The 26465-nt window shown below is 37.4% G+C and overlaps 1 protein-coding gene across 5 annotated transcripts in view; it reads right to left on the minus strand.

The window, feature by feature from the left end:
• Positions 1-26465, minus strand: part of ARAP2 (ArfGAP with RhoGAP domain, ankyrin repeat and PH domain 2) — a 245788-nt gene that overhangs the window by 138138 nt on the left and 81185 nt on the right. For 4 of the 5 annotated variants that reach the window (XM_018049360.1, XM_013964577.2, XM_013964575.2 and 1 more), the window contains 4 exons: positions 17652-17721; positions 12306-12359; positions 10483-10603; positions 1256-1434 (listed from right to left, as the gene is read on the minus strand). In XM_018049360.1, the coding sequence (XP_017904849.1) occupies positions 1256-1434; positions 10483-10603; positions 12306-12359; positions 17652-17721 (424 nt within the window). The remainder of the gene's footprint in view (positions 1-1255; positions 1435-10482; positions 10604-12305; positions 12360-17651; positions 17722-26465) is intronic. The other variant, XM_005681494.3, reaches the window with a different exon arrangement.

Here is a 26465-nt window from a genome sequence, read left to right on the forward strand (position 1 = left end):
ATTCTGATACATGCAAATTATGTATTTCTAATCTTTATTCCATTTTTAAAAAAAGTTTTAATCATCTTACTTCACAGACTGAAAATGTTCACATTCAATTCATACACATTATTAAGCTGTACATCACTACTCTTCTTGAAGAATATGCTAACTATCCAACTTATTAATATGCCAACACTGTTCAGTGATGCTTTCCACAGTTAATTGGCTAAGAAATCTTATCCCCAAAACTGTAATGAAGAAGTTCACACTGAAGTTCACAAGAAAGCTTGGATAAAGATCTATAGTTAATTTTTTTGAAACCACTATTTATTTTGAGTTGTTATCTCTATTTTGTTATGAAAATAGTCAGCATTTATATTTTACCTTATCATAACCCATTATAATTTATCACAAAGTAACTTCATCTTAGATCAGATATCCAAACACATTACTTAATTCCATAGATAATGACTTAGCATCTAATATATTCTAGGCTGAAAGATTAAAACTTCATTCCTAAAAAGGGGTAAGAAAGTAATTTTCTTATACATATTAAAAGCCAGATATGTTAGAGAAAAAGTCTACAGAATCAAATGAAGTTAACAGAATTTGCTAAAACTTTAACGTAAGTCTCCTGAAAATGTTTAAATTCTCCACTGAATCCTTTGATGTTAACCAACATTAATATACTGACAATTTATCTTCTTTATTTATGTGATATGTATATGTGCGCATGTGCGTATGCATGTTTGTGTGTATATAAACCACTGGCTTCTAGCAAATTATCTCCTCTGCAAGTGACATATCTGCTGCAAAACAAATAAACCTAAATCCTGTAAATTCAGGAAAATATGTTACCTGTGCTCCTTTAAAATTTTCTGTCACAAAACAAAAGAATTACAACAGGCACAGAATGAGGTCTATTTCTTCAACAGCTATAGTGGTTAACTGGTTCTTAATTATTCTCTTATGTAGTTTTGTAACGTTACTTCAGCTAAAGAATACTTTTCAAAACTCAATTTTCATTGACTCTATTTCCTCAGTTCTTTCAAAGAGTGATGTCTAGTCTCAAATTTGATGTAGATTATCTTCCTGCTGCTAGTGGAGCTGAGAAAATTCAACAGAGCAACTCTTTGTTACATTTAACGGAGTATAGAAAGCATAGCAAACCTCCCTCAGTAAAACACTAATAAGTCAAACAAAGCATGGCCGTAACTGTAGTTTGTCATCTTTGTGAGGAACCACAATCTGCAATCACCGTAACGTGGCTCACCTGTTCATTTTTGCAAAGCCACACGCTGTTTCCACTTAACACAGTAAAAATTTTAGCTTTATAGCCTCTCAGTTCAAGATATCCACATTTCTCAGGTGCAATAGCAGCTTGAGACTGTGACGAAAGGGCTTGTAACTTCAGTGCATTTAATAGTAGGCTGATCCAGTCATTTCTTTCCTCTGAAAACAAAAACAGGAGAAAATATACACCCATGCTTAATAAGCTATAAACACATAGAAATGTGGAAAAAGACTGACTTTCTCTGAAATAGATCATTTACAGATCCTTCCCCAGAAGCACCATCTAAATGCTACTGTTGGCAGGGCAACAGCCCAATTCTGTTAGGTTTATTAGCCATTCCTCGGTATTCATAGGCACCTGGTTTCAGGACCCCCCCACGGGATACCTAACTACGCAGATGCTCAAGTTCATAACAGCAAGCCCCGTGCATCCCCAAGTTCACCAGCTACAGATTCCAGCAACCAAGGATCAAAAACATGCTTGCTGTGGGACCCAAGGTTACAGAGGGCCGACAGTACTCAGTTGTCCTGTGACCAACATCACTGGCTTCACCTGGAAGTTGAATAGTAATGCAAAATCCCGGCCCTCCTCCAGAATGGATGAATCAGAATCTTCATTTTAAGATCTCCAGATGATGCATATCCTCTACGCAGCATTGTTAGATTACTCATGAGATTGGATTGTCTTTTTTAATATAAAAAAGTAATACGGCTGCTGAACAGGTAACAGATTGTACCCAGCAATACAGTTACTAAAATATCCAGAAAAGCTTGCTTTGTAGCAGGCATTTGGAACCGATTCAAGAGTGCGCTTGTCTTGATGTTCACCCATACCTTTCACTAACAATAGCATCTCATCTGTTAAAACTTGTTCTCTCGCTCCTTCCACAGAAACTACATGACCTTCAACTACAGCATATTGTGTTACAGACAAAGGAATTCAATCCAGGCCCCAGAGAGCAATCAAAGTTGTAAGTCGAGTTAGATATGAACACATAATAGAACACAGAATACTGTAAGTGTCATACAAATGGTATCAAGTAATATATGAATCAACTCAACAGAGGTGAGGGATTTGCTGAAGGTCATATAGCAAGTTAGTATTAAAATTAGGAGAATCAAATGTTTTAAGTCTCAGACATTGTTCTTGACACTATAAGGGGCAGAAAAAAAAAAGGTATTTGTGTGAGGTCTTGAGGATGAGGAAGAATTTAAAAAAAAAACCAACTGGAGTTTGGAAGAAAACAAGCAAAATAGCATTTTAAGCAGAGGAAACAAACAACGAACATCTGCTCAGGGGACTATTATAAATAAGTAAATTTACAATTTTGAACTCACAAAGAAGTGATGGGAAATATGGCCGGAGATCCTATAGTGCCTAGGATAAGGAATTTGGTCTTTATTATGGAAGCAAAAGAAAACCATCTCAGAATTCTTAGCAAGAAAGGGACAGATTAGGATGATGGCAGAACAAACTGGAAGGCAGGAGATCAGGAATAAGGCAACAGAGACTTAAAGCACAATGAAAACGGAAAAAACAGCTGCGGTTCTGAATATGTTTGAGTATGTTTGACAGGTGTTCGTCAAAAAATGAATTACTCAGAATAAAAGGTAGCTTGGAATCATGAATCTACCAAAGAAAATAGAAGGTTCTATTAACAGAACCACCTGAGGTTTCCAGCACCCTAGCATGAGCATCTAGGCAGATGGATAGCAATATGTAAGTAAAGGCAATCCATGCAAGAGAATACTCATGATTGTGGATAAGTGCTTAATCTAAAAGGAGAAGAAATGGCATATACTTGAGGTATAACTGATTCTAGGAGGATGGAAAATGGGCCAGAAAAAAAAAAAAAATGTAAAAGTGGTTTTACCAAGGTGAAAAGGAAAACAGACAGACAGACAGACTGAATTCCAGGTAGGAAAAATTTTTGAGAAGGAAAGAGTAAGGTGGACCCAAGTTTGGGAAACTGCCTGGTATCTCAGATCCTTTTAAGACAGGTCTGGTTAGAGATAATGTCATTGTAGATTGAAATTAAGTCTCCATATTAGACTTACTTACATTTCAACATGGATCCCCAGTTATTTTGTAATACATGTCTTAATTTTTAAAGTATCTTCATTCTTGCTCACCTTCAAAACTACCAAAGCTATTTAGTTGTGTCTTTAATGACCAAGGCCAAAGTATTTATTAAAAACTCATTTAATGATACTTTATTGCAGGTATTACATAATCCCCAAATAACAGTGCTTATTCCTATGTATCAGGACTCAAGTTTCTCCAGCATCATTATTAAGTAAAAGACATGAAAATATTCAGGAAACTAAGCCAATACATTTTGTTATTGTTTAGTCACTAAATTGTGCCTGACATTTTGGGACCCCATGGAATGTAGCCCGACAGACTCCTCTGTTTATGGGATTTCCCAAGCAAGAACACTGGAGTGGGTTGCCATTTTCTTCTCCAGGGGATCTTCCCAACCCAGGGATCGAACCCACATCTCCTACACTGGCAGGAGGATTCTTCAGCACTGAGCCACTTGAGAAGCCCTATTCTACATTTTACATCTGCACAGATAGACTGCTCTGGGATAATGTGTTACATTTTCAGTAACAGCAACACACTTTCCACTTGGTGATTATTTGTGATCATTAAGTACACACAGATATTCCTGCCAAGTAAATGGTATATAATGTTTTCTGTTTGTTTATTTATGCTAATCCACACAAATCATTGACTTTGAAATGTAGGCCATAATTTAACGAACTGGGCCAAAGTGATTTGGGTTTTTAGACTACTATTAGCGGATATCTCAGTTTATCAGGAAATAATTTGAAATTGGCAATTGCATTAACTGTTAGTCTTAAGTATAGTATGACTCCATTTCAACAAATGGTGCCCTTATAGCCCAGAAGAATTCTCTAGCTACTGAGGTTCTCACTTGCTAACAGGAAGTAACAATCATCAAGAACAGGATTGAATACTAATGTGCAGTTTATACTTAATAACCCATGCCAAAGGAGATAAACAGTGAGACAGGCAATTCAAACACAATAAAAGAGATTACAAGTGTCATTGGTATTTGCAAAGTGTGCACACTTGGACATGGGGAATATGCTTTGACAAGTCACAGCATCCCAAAACAAATAATAATTTCCCTTTGGGCACAGGCAAAGCTGTATACTGTGCTGGATTCTGCCTACTATTCAAACTAAGGTACTTTTATTCTTTCTAAAAACAAATGTTTATTGAGTGTCTATCTTGATCTTATTAGCATGTGCTAAGCATCATTCCCTCTGAGAATATGCTCTGACTGGGACATGGCTTCACTCCGAATAGAGCATTTTAGGTTGGAAAAAGGAAAAACAAAAAAAAGGATACAGAAAACAAAATTGCCACTTTCTTGTGATTATGCTAGAATATAAATAAAAACCATAAGCGATCCCCTCAAACCTCAAGCTAGTTAAGGTTTTCTGGAATGTCAACTCAAAGTACACAAAAAAAGGTTAAAAAAAAATCAACAGAGAATACTTAGCATCCTCTAGACTCTACTGGATTTAGCAGTAGACACATTCATTAGCAAAATAGGACTGATTACATGAGGGATTGCCACACAAGGGCCATGTAAAACATGAATAAAAGAATCGAACAAAATTCATATGTACTCAAGTTTTGATATAATCTAACTAAAGATTCCTCAGTGTAACCCATGATCAATATTAGAGAAAGAATTATTACACACTATGGTTATTCGTAATGGTAATGATTCATTCATATGCATGTCCACTTAGTTCCAGCTATGTTCTAAGCCCTATTCTGAATACCAGGAATGAAGCCGTGAACAAGACAGATCCTGGCCTTACTCTCCAGAAGTTTACATTCTTGTGAAAGAAGGCAGGCAATAAAACACAGATATATATGACACACTGACAATGCAATGGGATAGAATACAGCACAGGAAGAAGGCGATGATTTTGCAAAAGCCTAAAGGCAAGGGGGAGGATGACTGGAGAAAGAATGTTCCAGGACACAGAAAGCAGCAAGTGCCAAGGCAACCGTAGGTTTGGCATGTTCACAGGCCAAGAGGCCCCTGTAGTTGCAGCATGGTGCGTGAGGGTGAGCACGGACAAATCAAAGACAGGAGAGACCCTGCATGGGCTTCTGGACCTCACAGCGACTTCACTCTCGGTGAGCTAGAAAGACAACAGAGCATCTGAAGTGGGAGACAGGGCCTGATTTTCTTGCTGGAGGATCGGACAGCCATAATGAAAATATGGCTGCTGTTGATCGTGGGAGGTTATGACAGTCATCCCACAAAAAGGTGGTTTGTGGGAGAGCGAGAATGGTGGAGGTGCCGAGAACCGGTTAGAACCCAGGCATATTTCCAAACGCAAACTGGTAAGATTTGCCGAATCTGGCCTGGATGCAAATAGGGTAGGAAAAGGTTCAACAGTGATCCCACAGTTTGAGGTCTATTATGTTATGACCGGCAATCAAAGCACACCAAAGAGAACTCTCACTCCTCTAGTTCTTCCTCCAGATGACAAACGCTCCATGCCTTGCTTCTGAAAACAAGGGAGATTTCAAAACAGGTAAGTCTGTTTGCCCAAAACAGGTAAGGAAAATTTATATGCTTCTCATCCCAAATTCCCAAGTGTTCTTTAAAAAAAAAAAAAAAATTTAGTTTTGCAGTTTCACAGCTGCCACTAGAGGGCTGTATGATGCTGTACAGAAACAGAATTAAGGTGGACACAGAACATGGAATCTGCAATTAAGGGGCAGTACTGAAAATGGTCCTTGAAACGGAATGACTACTCAATTTTTTTTTTTATTGAAGTATAGTTGATTTACAACGTTGTGCCAATTTCTGCCGTATAACAAAATGATTCAGTTATAGATGTATACACATTCATTTTTTAAAATATTCTTTTCTGCTACAGTCTATCCCAGGAGACTGGAGATAGCTCCCTGTGCTATATAGGACTTTATTGTTTATCCATTCTAAATGTAATAGTCTGCATCTATTAACCCCAAACTCCCAGTCTACTCCTCACCCTCTCTACCCCTTAGCAACCACAAGTCTGATCTCTACATCTGAGTCTACTTATGTTTTACAGACAAGTTCATTTGCACCATATTTTAGATTCCACATATGAGCGACGTATTGTATTTGTCTTTGTCTTTCTGACTTTTGTCACTTAGTATGATAGCCTCAAGTTGCATCCATTTTGCTGCAAATGGCATCATCTCATTCTTTTTTATGGCTGAGTTGTATTCTACTGTATGTGTGCACCACATCTTCTTTACCCGCTCATCTGCTGAGAGACATTCAGGTTGTTTCCATGCTTTGACTATTCTGACTAGTGCTGCTATGAACACTGGGATGCATGTATCTGTTTGAATTATGGATTTGTCCAGGTATATTTCCAGAAGTGGGACTGCTGGGTCATATGGTAGTTCTAGATTTCTGAGGAACTTCTGTATTGCTTTCCATAGTGGCTGCACCAATGTACATTCCCACCAACAATGTAGAAGGGTTCCCTTTTCTCCACATCCTCTCCAGCATTTGTTATTTGTAGAGTTTTTAATGATGGCTCTTCTGATGGGTGTGAGGTGGTGTCTCAAAGTAGTTTTGATTTGCATTTCTCTAATAGTTAGTGATGTTGAACATCTTTTCATGTGCCTCCTGGCCATCTGTATGTTTTCTCTGGAGAAATGTCTATTAAGGTCTTCTGCTCATTTTTTGAGTGGGTTTTTTGTTGTTGTTAAGTTGTATGAGCTGTTTGTGTATTTTGGAGATTGAGCCTTTGTCAGTCAGATTATTTGCAAATACTTTCTCCCATTTATAGTTTTTTTTTTTTAATGGTTTCCTATACTATGCAAAAGCCTGTAAATTGGATTAGACTCCATTTGTTTATTTTTGCTTTTATCTCTATTTCCTTGAGAAACTAACCTAAGAAAACACAGGCATGATTTATGTCTGAGAAAGTTTTGCTGATGTTCTCCTCTAGAAGTTTCATGGTGTCATGTCTTATGTTTAAGTCTTTAAGCCATTTTGAGTTTATTTTTGGACCACTCAGAATTCTTAAGCTTTCTTCTAATTATAAGAACTACCCACTGAAAATATCACCGGTTTCTTAAAGTAACACAACACCTGTGTTACCACAGGTGTCAAGGGAATACATATTAACTGAAGGATCATTAGCTGTTACAATCCTCTGAGCAATTCCAGCAGTTCCGCTTGAGGAGGAAAGGAATCAGACTAAATTTTCTAGGTTGAGGAAGAGAATTCCAGATGTTATAATTTCAATAAAATTAACTTGCAGCTAAGAAAATAACACTTCACTAGGAAACCCAGGGGAACTGAAACCTCAGAAAATCTGTGGGGAAAAGCTGCCAAATTGTAATCTTCTCTTAGCAATGCCAGTGGGTGACGTGGGAGTTTAGAAATCGTGACACTGGTTTCAGGGGAGATAAAGGGAGCTGTGTATATAGGTCACTCAGAATCTTTTCACCAAAAATAAAGAATTCATCTCTGCTAGATGTCAAACTACTGCCCCTTTCTGTCCTAAACTTTGATTTTGCTTCTTAGTAAGACTGAAGCAAAGTTTTTCATAAGCAACTATGATTGATTTCTCATTTTCCACCAAATAAAAAATAATCAAGCATTTGTATACATGGAAGGAGGACAAAAAGACAAACACTTAATAAAAGCACATTCAGCATCTTGCTGAAGGTTCCCTAGTAAATATATAGACACATGCGCCATTTATATATATATATATATATAAAATGTGTGTATATATATATCTACACTTATCTTTTAAAAATGTGAGCTGTTACTACGTAAAAACAACTTTTAATGAAAATAACATAGTAATTCTATGTGGATTCTATGTTTTCACTGAAGCAGTATTTTCATGGTTTTAAAAATTAAAGACCTAAGTCGTATTCAACACACAAAAATTCATACTAAAGTTCATGAAATTCTTATACTAAGCTTACATCATAAAGATGAACTCCATACCACAGAGGGATTTATTGGTCCATTGTAAACATGTAACTTTTAAACATGTGTGGGTTGATACATTTTATTTCAATAAAATGTGTCTGTTTAATTTTTAACTGCCACAAGTAAATATGGCTAAACAGATTTTCACACAAGTTGAAGCTTTATTTAGTACATCTATCTTAAAATGCAGACTCTGTGGCATATGCGAATTTTACTACGAGAAGCCAAGGGGAAGAGGATAAGCACCTCAAAGAAATAAGCATTTAGCTCGGCCAGTGGAGGCCAGAACATAAGGATAGACCATTCTGATAGCCAGTTGACAGGAGCAATGTCGTGTGTTTTAAGAAAATACAGAAACAGAGAAACTGTGATACCAAATATATTTCTCATATTGAGTATCACAACTGTAGAAGACTTTCTGAATTTCAGGCAATGAGTCACAATACATATGTCTGTCTCAAATACTCTAGGACAGGGGTTGGCAAACTTTCTGTAAAGGGTCAGAGAGTAAATTTCCTAGGCTTTCCTGGCCAGACAGTTTACAGCAATTACTCAACGCTGCCACTGCAGCACAGAAGGAGCCATAAGGCAAGCAACATGTAAATGAATTAAAGTGTCCGGGGACTGCTGCTGCTACTGCTAAGTCGCTTCAGTCGTGTCCGACTCTGTGCGACCCCATATACGGCAGCTCACCAGGCTCCCCCATCCCTGGGATTCTCCAGGCAAGAACGTTGGAGTGAGTTGCCATTGCCTTCTCCGGTCTGGGGACTAGTAAGATAGTATTCACAAATACAAGCAGTGGGCCAGATTTAGGTTACAGGCCAGCTTGCCAACCTTGACTCCAGGCGATAGTTCGTGACTTTTTTTTAAAGATCAAGTCAAGTGAGAAACACTTTTACATTACACCTGGGCATTATTTACAATACACAGTATGATACATATATTCACGTATGTTTCACAGTATGATACCCTTGCTGTAGGCACTGCACTTTGATACTCCTTACTCTATTCTATGTTTGTTTGGTTTTTGTTTGGGGGGCTTTGGGGGACACCATCTGAAATCACTAAGTTGATCTCATAAATGGAAGTGAGTGACTCACGGTCTGAAAAAATGTGGCTCCAGTGTGAACAGCATTGGGACATATCCATTTACTGAATATCTAAAGTAATAATGGAAGCTTTTCAGTGACATTTAATATTTACTGAATGTGTTCTATATGCCATTCATTGACATATGTTCAAGGAATCTAGCAATTTATAAAAGACAAATATTGTCCCATAATAGCTAGTATTGTTCTTTATGTATAAAATAGGATACTAACTGTAATACCTACGAACCTCATAAGACTATTTTGAAAATGAAGCTTTCAGCAAATACCACATATTCAGTAATTTTTCCAGGTCACCGATATTCAAATAGTTAAGTACCAAGAAGTACTTTTAAAAATCAAGTTATTATCTACATTAAAATGAAAAAAGGCTTTAAAATCTAATGCTTTAGGTAATGAAGATGGCCTTATCTGTATTATTTAAGAGCAGTGAGGTTTATTGTACTGATATATTGACAGTCAAAGTTACAACAGAGAACTTTCAACTCCCCTATTTCTACCTCTCCTGCACCCTTCCAAAAAAGAAAAGACTCCATCCACAAACCACGTGTCATTTTTAGATCAATTTTAGCCATTAACTGACCCATAGGATGATACACGGTGTTGGGGGGCGGGGGGGAACCTCAAGGAATAGAAAAGATGCTCCAAAATCTGCATTAGAATGGTTACTATTCCTACATGTTCAGTTAAAATCAGCCACAGATAAAGTTTATAAAACCAATCTTTCAATTGTTTTCCACCTTAAATAACTACTTTGCATTATCAACAGCTAAAAGTTAGCTCCATAAAAGCAGAGATTTTTGTCTACTTTTTTCATTGCTATATACCCCAAACTTAGAAGAGTGCTTGGCACTCAGTAGATTTACCCTAAATATTTGTTGCATGAAAGAACAGTGAACAAACAACACTGACTTGTCATCTTGTTTATGTTTTGATATTATAGCCTTCAAAAACTAATAGACAATGTAAATTATTTAAAAACAACATATTTAAAGATTGCCTGCCATTTCTAGCTTGTTTATTAAATTTCTGACTGGGAAGAAATTCATGTGAACATTTTTATAAGGATAAAGAAAGACTCTTACCTTCTTTTTCTACTCTAAAAACAAAAGTTCTTTGTGTTGTAACAACTTCAAATTTGTTGTCTCCTTGAACTCGTACCGTAGATATAGCAGAAAGGGGAATTATTCCTTTTGAATACTTCTCCTGTATTGGGTAGAGGAAAAGATACACAGAGAAGACACATTAAGATAACATTCCCTTGATCAAAAATGGAATGGCATGGTATTTATAAGTGCTGCTCTTTCATAATCTCAATCTAAATTTTTAAAAATCACATACAAACAGCATATATCCTCATATACACTTAATACCCCAGAAAGGAAAATATTAAGTGTCTCTTCCAAGTGAGATGTCTTTTCAATTTTCTCTTCATCTGCAATTAGGCAATGAATCACATTACAAACAACCATTCTAGAATAGCAATACATCGTTCTGAAAAACAGCAGTATGTTCTTTGAAAACAGTCTGGTCAAAATGATTTTATGGTGTTTGCAGGCATCTGCTGGCCATTACAGGTACTGTAACTGAACCATTTCAAAACCACTTGCTATACACTGTAAGCAAGAATATTATCTAAGAAACCAGACTACTGGATTCTATCAATTAACCCTATTATTCAACGCTCTGATGATGAAGATCTTAATCTCACACTGCATCACTTTTTAGTTTCCAGGGGCTAAAGAATAAAAAGATATGGATTCAGCTGTTTGCAATAGGTATATACACATTACAATTTTGAAGGTCATTCCTAAGACTCTCAATGACTTTCTCAGTCTGTGCTTTCCTGGACCATCCTAAACCATTTGACATAATAATCATCCCACAATTTCAACTACTTCCCAACAATGTAATATTGACTGGGCCCTGTGTTGGAAAGAAAAATTCAAGGAGTACTTTTCCATTCACATTCAAATAGCTGCCAAAAGAAAAACAAACTAACCTGAGAGACAAGTTTAAAAGTGAGTAAAAACTATGGGAAATAAAGAGTACAAAGATGAACATTCTCAGTTCTACTTACAAAAAAGCAGACATATTTTCACAGAAATAGTGACATCTGAACCTGACTTTAAGAAACCTTAAGTTAACCAAATAGATAAGTGAGGAGGTGGTGGGGGTGGGGGGGCAGTGGCGGATCCTGGCTGCAAAGATTGAGTAATAGAGGTGTCGAGTAGAGAAGTAAGAGGAGCTGTGGTGTAGAATCAAAAGAGATGAAGTAGAAAACATCCATCAAGGCCACATCATGAAAGGTGCTGAGTATCAAAAGAAGCTGGACATACATGAGGCTGAAAATATAAATCAAGGTCACATTACAAAATATCTTGGGTGTCAAGAGAGCTTAATAAGGTTCCTTCTACAATTCTCTTCCAGCATCCATGGAATCATTACTTTTGAGTCAAGTCCCAAGGATCTGAAACAACTGGTTAGGCAAAGAACGTACTAAGTCATTCCATGCAGAGCACAAGTGTCATGTTCATATTCCTCCCAGCAGCAAACTCCAGCCATACAGATCAGATGAGTAAAAGACAGCTGCTGTGAGCAGTAAGGTGGGTCTACTGGGAGGTTTCTCCTCTGCCAGTTGAGGACATACACTATATTCTCCTGGTATTCCCTCTTAGTTATTTGACAGTTTCCTCTCCGCTGTCTTCCTCTATCCCCGATCCTTGACTTCATGTATCCATCAAAACCCTAATCATCTTTAATGCCATCTGCAATAACAATGCCTTGAAGATGTTCCTTTGTACTCTCAAGTAGCCAAAATCAAGGATGGTATTTGAACTGTGATTTAGGAATATGAGGAGGTAACTTCCTACAAAAAGGAGAGGGATGTCAAGGAATAAGTACTTACAGAATAACTTTTTCTTCTCCTTATTTTCCATTTTGGGGGTTTTAGCTTCTCTTCCTAAGGGGAAAAAATCCCTTCTTACTATTTCAACTACCAGTTTTATGAGGAGAATTCTAAAATCTCTCTTCCTCTATTCCTTGTCTATTTCTATCCATTCCACTCCCATATTTTTGCATCATCCATGGTACCTCTAACTGTCCCATAAGCACCTCAAACTCTAAAACTGAATTATCTTCATCTATAATGGTCTATTAAGATATTACTTCTTGGTCAGTCTTCAACAGAATAGCCTTTGACTTGGGCTGCTCTTCTGCTCCCCTACAGCTATAATGTCAACTTGCTCCCCGCCACTTCCTGATTCTTTCTAGTCACATGAGCCTTCTTGAAGCTCCTTGACACATCATGGTTCTGCTCAATCCAGTGACACCACACACTCTGTTCTGCAAGGCACCACTTTACACAGGAATCTTCACATACTTACTGCTTCCATTTCTTTTCCTGTTTCAGCAAATGAAAGTGAAGTTGCTCAGTCGTGTCTGACTCTTTGCGACCCCGTGGACTGTAGCCCACCAAGCTCCTCCGTCCATGGGATTCTCCAGGCAAGAATACTGGAGTGGGTTGCCATATCCTTCTCCAGGAGATCTTCCTGACCCAGAGATCGAACCCAGGTCTCTCACATTGCAGGCAGACGCATTAACCTCTGAGCCACCAAGGAATTTATATTCCTGAAAAAAGTCCTCCAACTCGGCTTTTCTCTCAGGCCCTTCATCCTGACCCAGGAAGAAAGCCTTAATTTAATAGGAACCTGTGCTCTTCCTCTATAACAATTACTAACTCTAACTTAAATGATGATCTTTATATTTACTTGTGATCATCTGATTAATACAGTCTTTCTAAACTGACTATGCATCATAGTTCTATTTCCTTCATCACCTTTCACATAATCAGTATTGTATATTTTCTGAATGAATGAATCTTATGCCCAATCAATCACAATTATACAAACTCAGCTCATTTTTAGTATTTTTCTAAATTTATTTTTTAATACTTCCACTGGCCTATATAGCCTACATCTGATGAATTAATGCCTGATTTACTTCACACTCTCCTGACTTGCTTCCCTACTTTCAGCTAGTGTTCCTTCTCACTTTTCCTGCATATTATTCTTCAAATGCCATAGTTGGAGAGAATAAAGGAAAGATTCATGAAGATGAACAAGATGGGCCTTGAAGTTTGCACAGGACTTTCATGGACTGTAATGTCTAATGGATTCAGAGGGAAGAGCAAAACCAAATAGGTGAGACTACATGAAAAGATATGCCCAAGTTTTTCACAGCTGTACTCTGATACTGTTGAAAAAAGTCCCTGCACAGACAGACATGACATGACTGGTTTAGCAAAGAAAAATTCAATAAATACAGGCAGGTACCAAGCTGTACTGGACTACTAAGGGCTCTAGGAATTGATAGGAGGGAGAGACTCTCTCTCCACTGTCAGGCAGCCTGAGAGATGTGAAGGGGCCCAGCACCCTTGGAACAGTGGAAGGGTCTATCTGACTGTAAGTTTGTACTGGCTGAGATCAGATAATGAAAAATTCAGAGTATTCAAAAGCATTTATCACTTGTAGGTGGTCCATTCTCAAGTTGCAGTTTGCCTAAGAATTAGAGGAGTTTATAAAATATGTATCTCTAATGGGATAATTAACTATTTGTTGAATAAAATTTTACCATTATCCAATTTTTCAGTAGAGAAAAGTCAAGCGGGATTGTAGGGAAACACATAGGAATTTTTAAAAGGAGATTTTCCTTCCACTAAATCTCTTCAGATAATTTTTTTTAATTCCTTAAAAACATAACTCCTCACCCCCATATCTACAATAATGTTGTTTAACAGGTCAGTACTTATGGAAGAGTAATAGGAAAATGATTCCCCCAGAAGTGATCAAAATGTACTTAAGAAGCAAAGTACTATGTCACTTGAACTTTAGGAAGCTGCAGTTTCTCTAAAGGCTCATTTATAACTATTATGAATTATCAAGATCAATCTCGAAATTTTTTAACACTGTAGAGGTGACTTTACATTTCTCTTCCAGCACAGGATAAAGACAATACAGAGGGGAAAAAAAAGAAAACTCAATGACACCAGGCTCAAAATGACTGCGTTTTTCAGAGTGTAAAATTTTCCTGGAGGAAAGAAATTCTAAAGCATCCCCGGAGCCTATAACACACAGATATTTAGGTCAAGTTTGTCATTTATCTACCACTTGCAGACAATGAAAGGACCACGGGGCAATTCTGCCCACAGCTGAGTGAGAGGAGGGCGAGTCAGATCTCTTGGCAGGTGACAAGATATCAAACCTGCTGGGATGATGCCATTTTCAGTAATACAATTGAAAAGGCCTTGCTGAGACATGATTGAGTGGCACTGAGAAAAGCAGAAGAAAACTAAGGGAATAGGCAACTCTGCAAACTACCTCCTGAAAGCCTGGCCACATATTTAACACTGGAAGGGGCTTCCCTGGTGGCTCAGTGATGAAGAATCTGCCTGCCAGTGCAGGAGACACGGATTCGATCCCTGGCCCAGGAAGACCTCACATGTCACAGAGCAATTAAGTTCATGTGCCACAACTAGTGACCCTGTGCTCAAGAGCCCTGGAGGCGCAACTAGGGAGCCCAAGTGCCACAACTACTGGAAGCCTGCACATGCCCCTAAGGAGCCCACGCTGCAACACAACATGAAGATAGACCCACCCACAATGCGAAGCCCGCACAGCCACTACAGTGGACCAACAAACAGCCACTACAGTGAAAAGATAGATTCCTAAAAAAAAAAGCACGCTGCAACAGCCACTACAGTGAAAAGATAGATTCCTAAAAAAAAGAACACTGAAAGACCCAACTCATAGGTGCTCAGGACAATGAAAACTCCACACCCAGCTGAGATGGCAGCTATGGCCCCACCTGTGCCCTCTTTCCACTGGCCTTACAGTCCTCTCTTCCCAGTCCACCAATCCAGCCCTTCAGCCAGAAGGGTCACAACAGAAACCACATCTCCTTTTAGGAAACACCTAATCTAGTGGTCTTGGGGTTCTTTTGCCAACATGACACCAATCATCTGAATAGTAAAGGAACAAAATGCCATAGGAAACAATTTAACATTTTTAAAAATTTTAATGTGAAGCTAAAGAATTTGTAACATATATATATACACATATACATATATATATGTATATAGAGAGAGATTTTGGCCATACCACACAGCTTAGGATCTTAGTTCCCCAACCATGGATCAAACCCAGGCCCTTGGCATTGAGAGCATGGAATCCAAAACACAGGACCACCATAGCAATCCCTATAATAATTTGTTTTATCATAAACTTTTTATCTCGATTTCAAGCCAAGGCTGCATCATCTTTATTGCATCAAGGTGGGTAGGTGCTCATCTCCTCAATGCAGCCGAGATGAGCTTTTAAAGGACAGAATGAATCTGGTTGGTCAGAGATACTAGACATTCTCTCCCCCAGAAGGGGATAATAAGCCTGATGACAGGGAAGCCTGCCTCACTTCTGAATAGTTTACTTCCTCATTTCAAGCAAATCAGAGAAGGGCACAGGTGATGAAGAAAACCAGGGGTGAGATTGCATCAGGTACAGAGAGTACATTATAACCACCCTACGTTACAGAAATTGCCTGGATATTCAAATCAACAAGCAAACTAAAAACAGCAGCTAAGGTAGAAAACTAGCATTTACAAATATTCATCTCATCATCCTGCAAACATTAAAGAGGTATGTTTAAACCTACTTGATGGTTTATAGTGATCCCTGCAAAGTAAAACCAATGAACACTTCTCTAAACTTCCTACTATCCTTTGTGTTTTAGCATGCAGTGTGTATTACTTGGAGAAGGCAATGGCACCCCACTCCAGTACTCTTGCCTGGAAAATCCCATGGACGGAGGAGCCTGGTAGGCTGCAGTCCATGGGGTCGCTGAGAGTTGGACACGACTCAGTGACTTCACTTTCACTTTTCACTTTCATGCATTGGAGAAGGAAATGGCAACCCACTCCAGTGTTCTTGCCTGGAGAATCCCAGGTGGGCTGCCGTCTATGGGGTCGCACAGAGTCGGACACGACTGAAGCGACTTAGCAGCAGCAGCAGCAGCAGCAGTGTATTACTTTCTTTCTAAAAGCTTATGCTCTTCATCCTGTAGCACTGAAGAATCGATATATGAAAAGGAATCTACCTCAGTGTTCAAGCCAGAAATAACACCAATATAAGGCAGTGAAAAGTCTCTAATGAGAAGATGATGTTAGATTATAAACTTTAAATAAGAGAATGTGGTTAACTGTTGTTTATCTATTAAAAGAACGTAAAGTTAAGATTATAAAATTATATGATTTTATCTAACAAAAAAATCAGTTATATTCATCAGTACCAACTTTTTATTTGAGGAAATTTTCAAACACATAGAAGTTGAAAGATTAGTACAATGAACATTCATAACTTCTACCTCAATTTGACATTTGTTAACATTGCAACGTTTTTGTTTTTCCTAACTATGCATGTGTGCACATACATATAAGTCTATAATATATAAATGTGTATGAAGTATATATAGAGAGGTAAATTTGAGACATGTTCAGGTTTCATGACACTTCACTCCAAAATATCTCCGTCTACAGCTCTTAAGAATAAAGACATTCTCATACCTAATGATAAGAAGCACCTGATGAAAACAGTACATGTCATTAAGATTCAACTGCTTAAAGAATACATTTTAAGCCCTTGCACTTTAAGATTTTCAATAAGTTGGAACTCCAAACCCAACCTTCTCAGCTTCATCAGCTATTAGTCTCCCTCACATACACTATTTTCCCATCAAAGAATCTGGGCAACTCATTCTATCAGCTATCAAGTCCTGTTCTTTCTGTTTATTCTACGTACAAACTCCTTTTTCTTCAAAATTCATGGCCATTAAAAATCTCATGCAAAAAGCATTCCTTTGTTCCTTCATAGCCCTTCTAGAGAACAAAGTAACTTCTCCTTCGTGGTATTGTTTTCTAAACATTCTTAGTGCTACCTAAAATGAAGGCAATTTCCTATATATCTGTATATCATCTACAGCAATTCTAGTAGTTTGTAGGAGATTCTCCACAAATAATTGTTAGATACATAAGTTTTTATGCACCACGAAAAAGTTAACCTATGAAAAGAGTTAAGTGTTTTACCCTATGCAAATTCTTTTCATCTTGATAATCCAACACCTAAAGACCAAATCATGTCCTTAGTTTATTGAAATAAATTCAGCACACACAGGACAAACTTTTAAAACTGTAAAATAGACTTACCTTATCATTATTGTAATAAGAAATGCTAAGGCCATCAAATTTCACCCATCTCTTCTGAAACATGCGTTTTCTGTAAAATACATGAAATTGTCATTTCACATTTTTAAGAACCATGAACTTGGATTTTAAATGCATTTGTAACATAACTGTGTTTCAGTACCATTCCCACTTGCTGCTGTTAAAACAGTAAAGGAAACAATAGGCTGTGACGATGCAGTTTAGGCCATGGTACAAAGGAAAGACAGTGCCTACAATGCCACTTTCTAATCAGCTGACCTAGGTGTTTTTAAAAAGGATACCTCTAACAGGGTCATCATTTTTTACCATGTACCTTACAGCGTCATCCCCACAACTATAAGGTTAAGTGGAAAACAAAGTGTGGACAAAAATATGATCATCACATCATATCCTTTCAAGGGAGAATCCCTTAATAAAAGCATTGACAATAAGAATTTTTATCTTTCGTTAAGATTATAACATTTTATCTTAGTTTTTAAATCTCTGCTTTGGAGCATTAATAATGTTTTGCTAAAATAACAAAGCTTTGTCAATTGGATTTACATAGACATATTTAATTCTGATCAAATAAGCTGAAAAGGCCCTATCTAAATATAGAGAATCATTTGCAATCATCCAACATTCGCTGAAACATTAACATTTTGAGAAAAAGAACCATATGAAAGGCAAATGCAGTTTGAAATGGTTGTTGACTAGAGAAGCAAAGCAAAATTATGTCATCATATGTTCTCTATTTAGGCATACAGGAGAAAAAAAAAAAATCATCCTGACTATATAAGGGAAAACTGAAGACCCACTTCTACTTGGGCTTGTTTTTGTTTTTCAGTCCCTTTCACCAAAGTCAGACAGTCCTAAAGGTTTTGACTGTCTATTCTCTACATGACTCAGCGTGAACTGACACAATCAAGATACCTTTGGCCTTTATCACAGATAATATACAAAAACTAACTTCCTATTTTAAAAGTCATCTCTAAACTACGTGGATAACCAGCTCTACCTTTTCCTTTTGCAGTTTTCTAACACATTTAAGTTAAAGAAATTGTATAACTTTCTGTGGTTTTCAGAAGATTTAAAGATAGAAAAAGCACTTCACAAAGTGTGGAGAACTTGTCTTCCGGGCTACTTCCTGAGCCCACACACTTGTTACTCTAATGAAATACAGCAAGCCGCCCACGTTGATCGTTAGCCAAATTATTCTCCTTAGATAAAATTAGAGCAAATTGATCTGAGAGAAATTTCAAAATCCACTGGTGTGGATAACATTGTCACATATAAGCGTAAGACTATGACAAGACCTTAAAATTATATAACCATAACCAACTACCTTGTTCTTTCCAGCTTATTCCCTCAATGTTCTGCTGCTTTTTAACTTCTCTTGGCGTGCCATGTGTTCTCTTAACCTTACAACATCCAACAGTGTTGGTTTTTACTTTCTTCACAGACCCAAAGGTTCTTCAAATTGCCAGCATTAAGAGTTACAAGGTAAAGAAATACTAAGCAAATACACAATAATTATACATTGAATAAAATCACTTAGCTCATTTCATGTTGATCTGTCACACTTAAAGACAGGTAACTAGACACCCTCCCTCCCACACAATCTCAACACTAACTCAAGAAATCAAGATTTTGTGTCAGGCATCTGCCCATCTTACATGCTGAATAGTAGTAAACTAGAGAAGGCAACAGCACCCCACTCCAGTACTCTTGCCTGGAAAATCCCATGGGCGGAGGAGCCTGGTAGGCTGCAGTCCATGGGGTTGTGCACAATTGAGTGACTTCACTTCACTTTTCACTTTCATGCACTGGAGAAGAAATGGCAACAAACTCCAGTGTTCTTGCCTGGAGAATCCCAGGGACCAGGGAGCCTGGTGGGCTGCCATCTATGGGGTCGCACAGAGTTGGACACCACTGAAGCGACTTAGCAGCAGCAGAGTTCAGTAGCGCATATAATCTCCCATTTTAGAGTAAAAATAATCAACATCTGTAGGAGATAAAGGCCTTAGACCTTCCATTATCCCTCTAATTCATTGGCTAACTACTCCTTATCTTTCAGAGTTCCACTTAACCACCCACACAGACATTCCTCCCCTGAGAACCAATCCAAAGCAAATTACAAAGTTATTCTCTGAAAGCACCCTCTCCTTTTCCTCGCTGCACTTAACACAGTCTGTAGTTATGTTTGTTGAGTTGCTTAATGTCTGTCTCCCACACCAGTTCTTACGCTTTACAAGGACAAAGTCCAAGGATATTTCATTCTCCACTATATGATCAGCAACTAACACAGAGACAAATATGGCACTAAAAAACAATCTGTTGAATAAAAGAGTGACATGATTAAGCAAATGTCCCCTTAGCAAAACAGCAAGACGACAAGTAAAACCTCAACTGACCAGCACTCAAATAATCACTTCTGAAACCTCAGAGTTAGATTCAGAGTTTCAAAACCTGCCAAAGCACAGAGTAAAAAGAATTTAGAACCTACTTTACCCTGTTTAAGATTGTTTAGTTGCAGTCACTTGGACTTAAAATTTTCTTAGAATTCCAGACAGTTTGAGGTCTGAGGCATCATCCAGGAAAATGAGTACGGAAAGAGGGAGGGCAAACAGCTCAGAGACCAGTCAGAGATGCTAGCGCATGCCTAGCTACATTTCTCCTCTTAGGCACTGACTACAAAGAACACACTTAATACTTGGCTTTCTGAAGAAAGTCTCTGAAGAAAGTCAACCAAAACCTCGGCCTCTTGAGAGACTCAATTCATAAGATACTCCAACCAGTTTGATTTTCTCAGCTACCAGGTGACTATTGCATGGGTTCAGCCATTTTAACCCAATATTTTTTTTTACCTTTTTATTTTGTATTGGGGTATAGCTGATTAACAATGTTATGGTAGTTTCAGGTGAACAACAAAGGGACTCAGCCATACATATACATATAGCCTTTCTCCCCCAAACTCCCCTCCCATCCAGGTTGCCACATAACATTCAGCAGAGTCCCATGTGCTATATAGCAGGTCCTTATTGGTTATCCCTTTCAAATACAGCAGTGCATACATGTCCATTTCAAACTCCCTAACTATGCCTTCCTCCCACTAGCCATAAGTTCACAAAACATGTATTTTTAATTTACATAAATGGCATGGTGCTATAGATCTCATTGTTTCTCACTTTTTTTCACTTAGCACTCTGTTTTTAAGATGCTGTGAGATGTGTATCTAAAAGATATGTCTCTAATCTTTTGCTTCTAATTGCTGCTGTACTACACAGTATAAAGGTTAAATCTGTCTAATAAGCTATGAAAGATCAAGTAAATAAGACAAATCCCAGCCCACAATGACATGGAATCAGAGTGTGGCAGCTGAAAAATCAACTATTTTGTAGTTGAAGACAGCCACTTTGCAACCCTACCATTGAAACATTACTTCTGTTATAATTCATTCATCCAGCCAGGCATCAAATCTGTGGGTACCTATTCTGTGGACACTGTCTTCCAACCATACTGTCTCCTCTCTCTAGATTCTTCTTTGTCTTGCAGCCTGCCTTCCCATATGCCAAGAAAATGCTGCCTGCTCCTCACATGGTCCTTGAGATCTCAGCTCAAAAGTCATTCCCCTAAGTGGCCCACCACTGAGTAACACAAATCCTTCAGGTTCCTTTGGCCTTTTGCTCCATTTCTTTACTTAATGGCACTTAGGAGAATTTTCAATTATACATTTGTTTTGTGTCCTCCATCTCCCATACCATTCAATAGATACAGAGATTCTTGAGCACAGAAACCATGTTTTTTTTTAATCAATGTAAAACCAACTACCACCAGTTTTTAGCATATAAAATGTGGTCAATATCTAGTGCATAGAATAACAAATAAATGTATTTCTCATTGTAAGATGCTTCCTCAAATTCTCATTTTATGGATAGAGAAAATAAATTACTAACTAAACCACTTTATCCTTAATTTCTTTTTTTGTTCTTTTCAAATACTAAAGATCAGATTTTTCTGACAAAAACTTTGTAATTCATCAATATTCCCATGTAATTTTAAAATACATTTCACAGTTACATCTTTTTAAAATATATTTTTTAAGGTATGTGCATTTTGTATCTTCCTATTTAAAGATGAAAATTAATAAATGTTTCTAAAATTACACATATAATCTACTTTATTCATTAAATGCGTCAACATTAAATTGGCTATTTTCTGCATGTGAACTTCAATACTACATTCTACCAATTGGTTAAAGATAAGAACTTGTACTTAGATACTATCTCACAATATAAGTCCCCTTTCTGCCAAATGGACATTTGGATTTGAACTGGCAAACTCTAAAATTTAATCAAAATTTCAACTGCATAAAAGGGAGAGTTTAAGAAGCACTATGTTTCTAAATGTCAATACAATTTTAAATTTAAAAAGAAAGTTATGAATAGTTGATTTTTAAGAATTATCTTTTTTGTGTAAGAATTAAATATTTCTCATATATTTATAAAAGTCTACTTAATATCCAGCAACTAATTCCAGGGTAAGTATGTAAAATTGATCTATTACAGACAATTAGAGGTTGCTAAAGTACTTTAAAAGCTTTCTCTAACATAACTTATACCTTTCCCTTAAATTTCAATTAACATTTAGTAAATGTTGAAAAAGACAAGATATAAAAACAATGTCACTTTAATCTGTGTTCCTACCATCACATGACACAAATTATATCTGAAATACTGATTAATTTACACACAGATTTTAAAACCTCAGTCAATAAAGAACTTATCTGGCACAATAATCTTGATAATAAAAATAGCAAACACTTATATAGTGCTTTGTTCTAGACACTGTAGCAAGATATACATAAATATTAATTCATTTAATCCTCCAAACAACCATAAGAGGCAAAAATATTCCCATTTTACAAATGAAGGCACTGAAGGACTGGCAGGTTAAATAATTTGCCCAAGTCACACAATTAATAAAGATCATTTCTATGAAGAAAATTCAGGCAGTCTGGTCCCTAAATCTGTGCTCGTAACAACTACACAAAACAGATGCTGGTACATTTTTACAGCAAAGCACCTTCATATTTCTTCAGGTCGCAGTAACATTTGACCTCCACCCATTTGATACGTGAGTTCAATTCTGCAAAGTACTTCAGAATTCCTTCAGGAAAACAGGTTAAAGCAGACAAGAAAACTATTAGTCTAGGTTTTATACTATTTTGTTGTTAGGATCCTAAAGGAAAACATTGCTTTGAGAAGTATTTTTACAATAATTTATAAGGTAGGTTCAGTATTATTGCTTTCTATAAGCTCTTCCTTTGAGTTCTGGTAGGGCAGCTGGTGTAAAGTTTCAACTGCTATCTTAAATACAGTCTCGCCACCTGGTGTTGGTTTTTGTTGTCTCAAAAACTGCATTTTAAAAGTTCTTTTTAAACAACCGTGTATATACAAACAATTAAATCTCTATGAAGTACTTACATAAAGGCACTCCTATTTAATTTTAATCTGAAGTGCCAGCAAGGTTTTTATTTTTTTTAACGTATCTTTTAACTCTTTAAAAATTGGATCAGTATGCTAACCAATGACATTAAAGTGGTAAAGGCTACCAAATTGTCATTTTTAAATATCACACAACTGAAAAGTAACTAAGTCAAAATGTATGACTTTTATTAATCATCACAAACATACTTCTCAATTATTTCAAAAATATCTAAGAAAAAGATATCGTAAATATGCTGTTTCAGACTCACCTGCCTTGTTTACATAATGCTTAAGAAGCCTATGCATATTTTATCTTATTTTCTGCTCTAACCCTAACTAGACTCAATATTTTTTGTACAATTTTCAAAAATCCAGATTTTTATTTAACTATTCGTTTTTAATTTAGCTAATCATTTTATCTCATAGCTCTTAAGTACAAAGCTTTCAAATCCTGCAGTATTCGTATATTTTATAGATACCCATCCAAGGAATTATATTTCTATAAATATTCAGCACTTTTCTATTCTAGAGTATATTTCTAAAGTGCATTTCTTCACTTTTAAGCAAACCAAAATGATTGTTTCCAAGAAAATATGAAACAAAACGCTGCTGCTGCTAAGTCACTTCAGTTGTGTCCGACTGTGCAACTCCATAGACGGCAGCCCACCAGGCTCCAACATCCCCGGGATTCTCCAGACAAGAACACTGGAGTGGGTTGCCATTTCCTTCTCCAAAGCATGAAAGTGAAAAGTCAAAGTGAAGTCGCTCAGTCATGTCTGACTCTTCGCGACCCCATGGACTGCAGCCTACCAGGCTTCTCCATTCATGGGATTTGCCAGGCAAGAGTAATGGAGTGGGGTGCCACTGCCTTCTCTGATGAACCAAAATGAGTTGAGACCAAAAAAAAAAAATTTTCTAAAATCCCAGCTTCCATCTCTGCTTTAAATGAGGAAAAGAGAAATTTTAACGTAAAATCTCAAGTGCCAAAAGGACTCGTAGAAGTCAACAATAAAGGATGCATTTCAATACGTGACTCACAATTTTGATAACATTTACAAAGAGTTTTGTTCTTATATGACATGGTATATGTAAAACTATGCTAAAAGATTCAGACCTCTCTATTTTATGGAGTCATACTCTGTAAAAATAAATAAATAAAACAACTGAACAGCTTCTAGCTAAGATGACCACTTAAAAGTTTGCATTTATCTCTACTTCTCCTAAAATCTCAAAGGATGAAAAAACAAATAAAAATAAATAAAAACCTACAAACTAACATTGAACAGAGATGTAAAGAACAGTATCAGGAAATCAGGAAAGCACAAGAAGGGATGGAAACAACTCAGGAGGTTTCAGAGAGCTGACTGCTAAGCCTGCAACAGATCAAATTGAAGGGAAAACGAGTTTACTCACAAAATTTCAGAGTCTCAGGAGATACGCGCACAAGTGACTCTGGAAGTGACTATAAAGGAAGGGCAGGTGGCTGAGAATCAGAAGATTTGTGGAAATGCAATTGACCTTACATTTTTATGTGGGGGTTACAGAGGTTCTGAGAAACTGAGTCACATAGGAAAAGAGCAATAGCCTGACAATTCTGATTCCAACATTTTCATTCACTTTGCTAGCTAGACTGACTGAAAGAAACAGTTATGCTATTTTAATAAACACTACAACTAAAAATTTTCTCCTCAAACTACAGATAAAATTGGGAAACTTTTTATTTGCTTGGCACATCCTTCACAAGTGATGTGTGGTTTGCGAAATGGCCAACTAGTCTTACACTATAAAAAATACTTTTTGTCAGAGATTTAAGATTCAACTTCAAGTTCAAAAGGTGTGAGCTTCCCTGATAACTCAATTGGTAAAGAATCTGCCTCCAATGCAGAGACCCCGGCTCGATTCAGGAAGATCCGCTGGAGAAGGGATAGGCTACCCACTCCAGTATTCTTGGGCTTCCCTTGTGGCTCAGCTGGTACAGAATCCACGACCTGTGTTCAATCCCTGGGTAGGGAAGATCCCCTGGAGAAGGGAAAGGCTACCCACTCCAGTATTCTGGCCTAGAGAACTCCATGGACTAGTCCATGGGGACACAAAGAGTCGAACACGACTGAATGACTTTCACTTTCACTCTGGTCAGAGACTTGTCAATTTTCCATTACATCTGCGTTTCACTGAAAGGCTGACCACAGGACAGCATTCTGGGGAGGCTGGAGGTCTTTACCCACTATGGAGCAGGTAGAGAGTCACTCCACCGCAGCAGCCCTGGAGACTCTGGGCACAGTCTGGGAAGTCAGCACTGACAAAGGAACCTATAAGCTCCAATATCCTCCAAGTCCTGGGTTACTGGCTTCCAAGTGATCCCTCAACCACTGCTTGGGATTTGCCTTTTTTGATATTTGATCTCTGGCTTTTTCACTTTCCCTAGTTCTGTGTTCAACCTGGACATGTAATTCTCTGCCTGATTTTCCCTCCTGATCCTAGAGTCTAATTTGTTTCTTCCATAAAATAACTTCAACTAATCCCTCTATTTATCTCGTAGACTTCAGGACATCCAGATATCACCCATATCAGTGCCTTTTCACTCCCTCTAGTCTGAAAAGTGCTTCAGCTAAAAATGCCAGTTAAAATGGTTTTAACTGGCATTTTCCAAAGGTCATTGAGCTGGTATTCCTCCTCCCGAGATGATCTTTGAAGAAATGTTTTCTCAGCCCCTCTGCAACCTCATGATTCTATACTCTGTGGACCTTTCTGTACCAACTGTTATACTTTGTCTTTTGAGTTTATCTTTCTTTGTATTTTTTTTCCGCCTTAAGAGGAAGACACAAAAAAGACATGGAATGCATTTTGCTCATTGTATTCTTCCCTAATTTAAGTGTATTATATTCACACATTGTTGTATTAGCCTTAAATGTTCAGCTCCTGCTGCCCCAGACTCAGATTTCTACACAATGCTTCTCTATAGTTAAAAAATTAATAATTTTTAAAGAAGAATTAAGTCTGGTGTGCTGCAGATCATGGAGTCGCAAAGAGTCGGACACGACTTACTGACCGAACACCAGCAACAAGCAAACAAAGTCGTTAAACATCTTGGCAAATAAAATGCAAGTTCCTTGAGATACACTGCAGTTGTTTATAAATATGCTTGGTGCATTATAGCAAGTAGTGAACACACAAACATCCTTAGGGAACAACAGGTTAAGAAGTCAAATGGGTTTTCTAATTGCAGATATTCTTGGATATTTCAATTGTGCTTCTCCCAGAAGCACATTCAACCATGTTTCTCTTTTCTTTAGAGCAATTCACAGGACTCTTCCTCTGAGTTCTATAT

The sequence above is a fragment of the Capra hircus genome, chromosome 6 (assembly GCF_001704415.2).
Source record: "Capra hircus breed San Clemente chromosome 6, ASM170441v1, whole genome shotgun sequence".
In the NCBI taxonomy this organism is placed as follows: Eukaryota; Metazoa; Chordata; class Mammalia; order Artiodactyla; family Bovidae; genus Capra; species Capra hircus.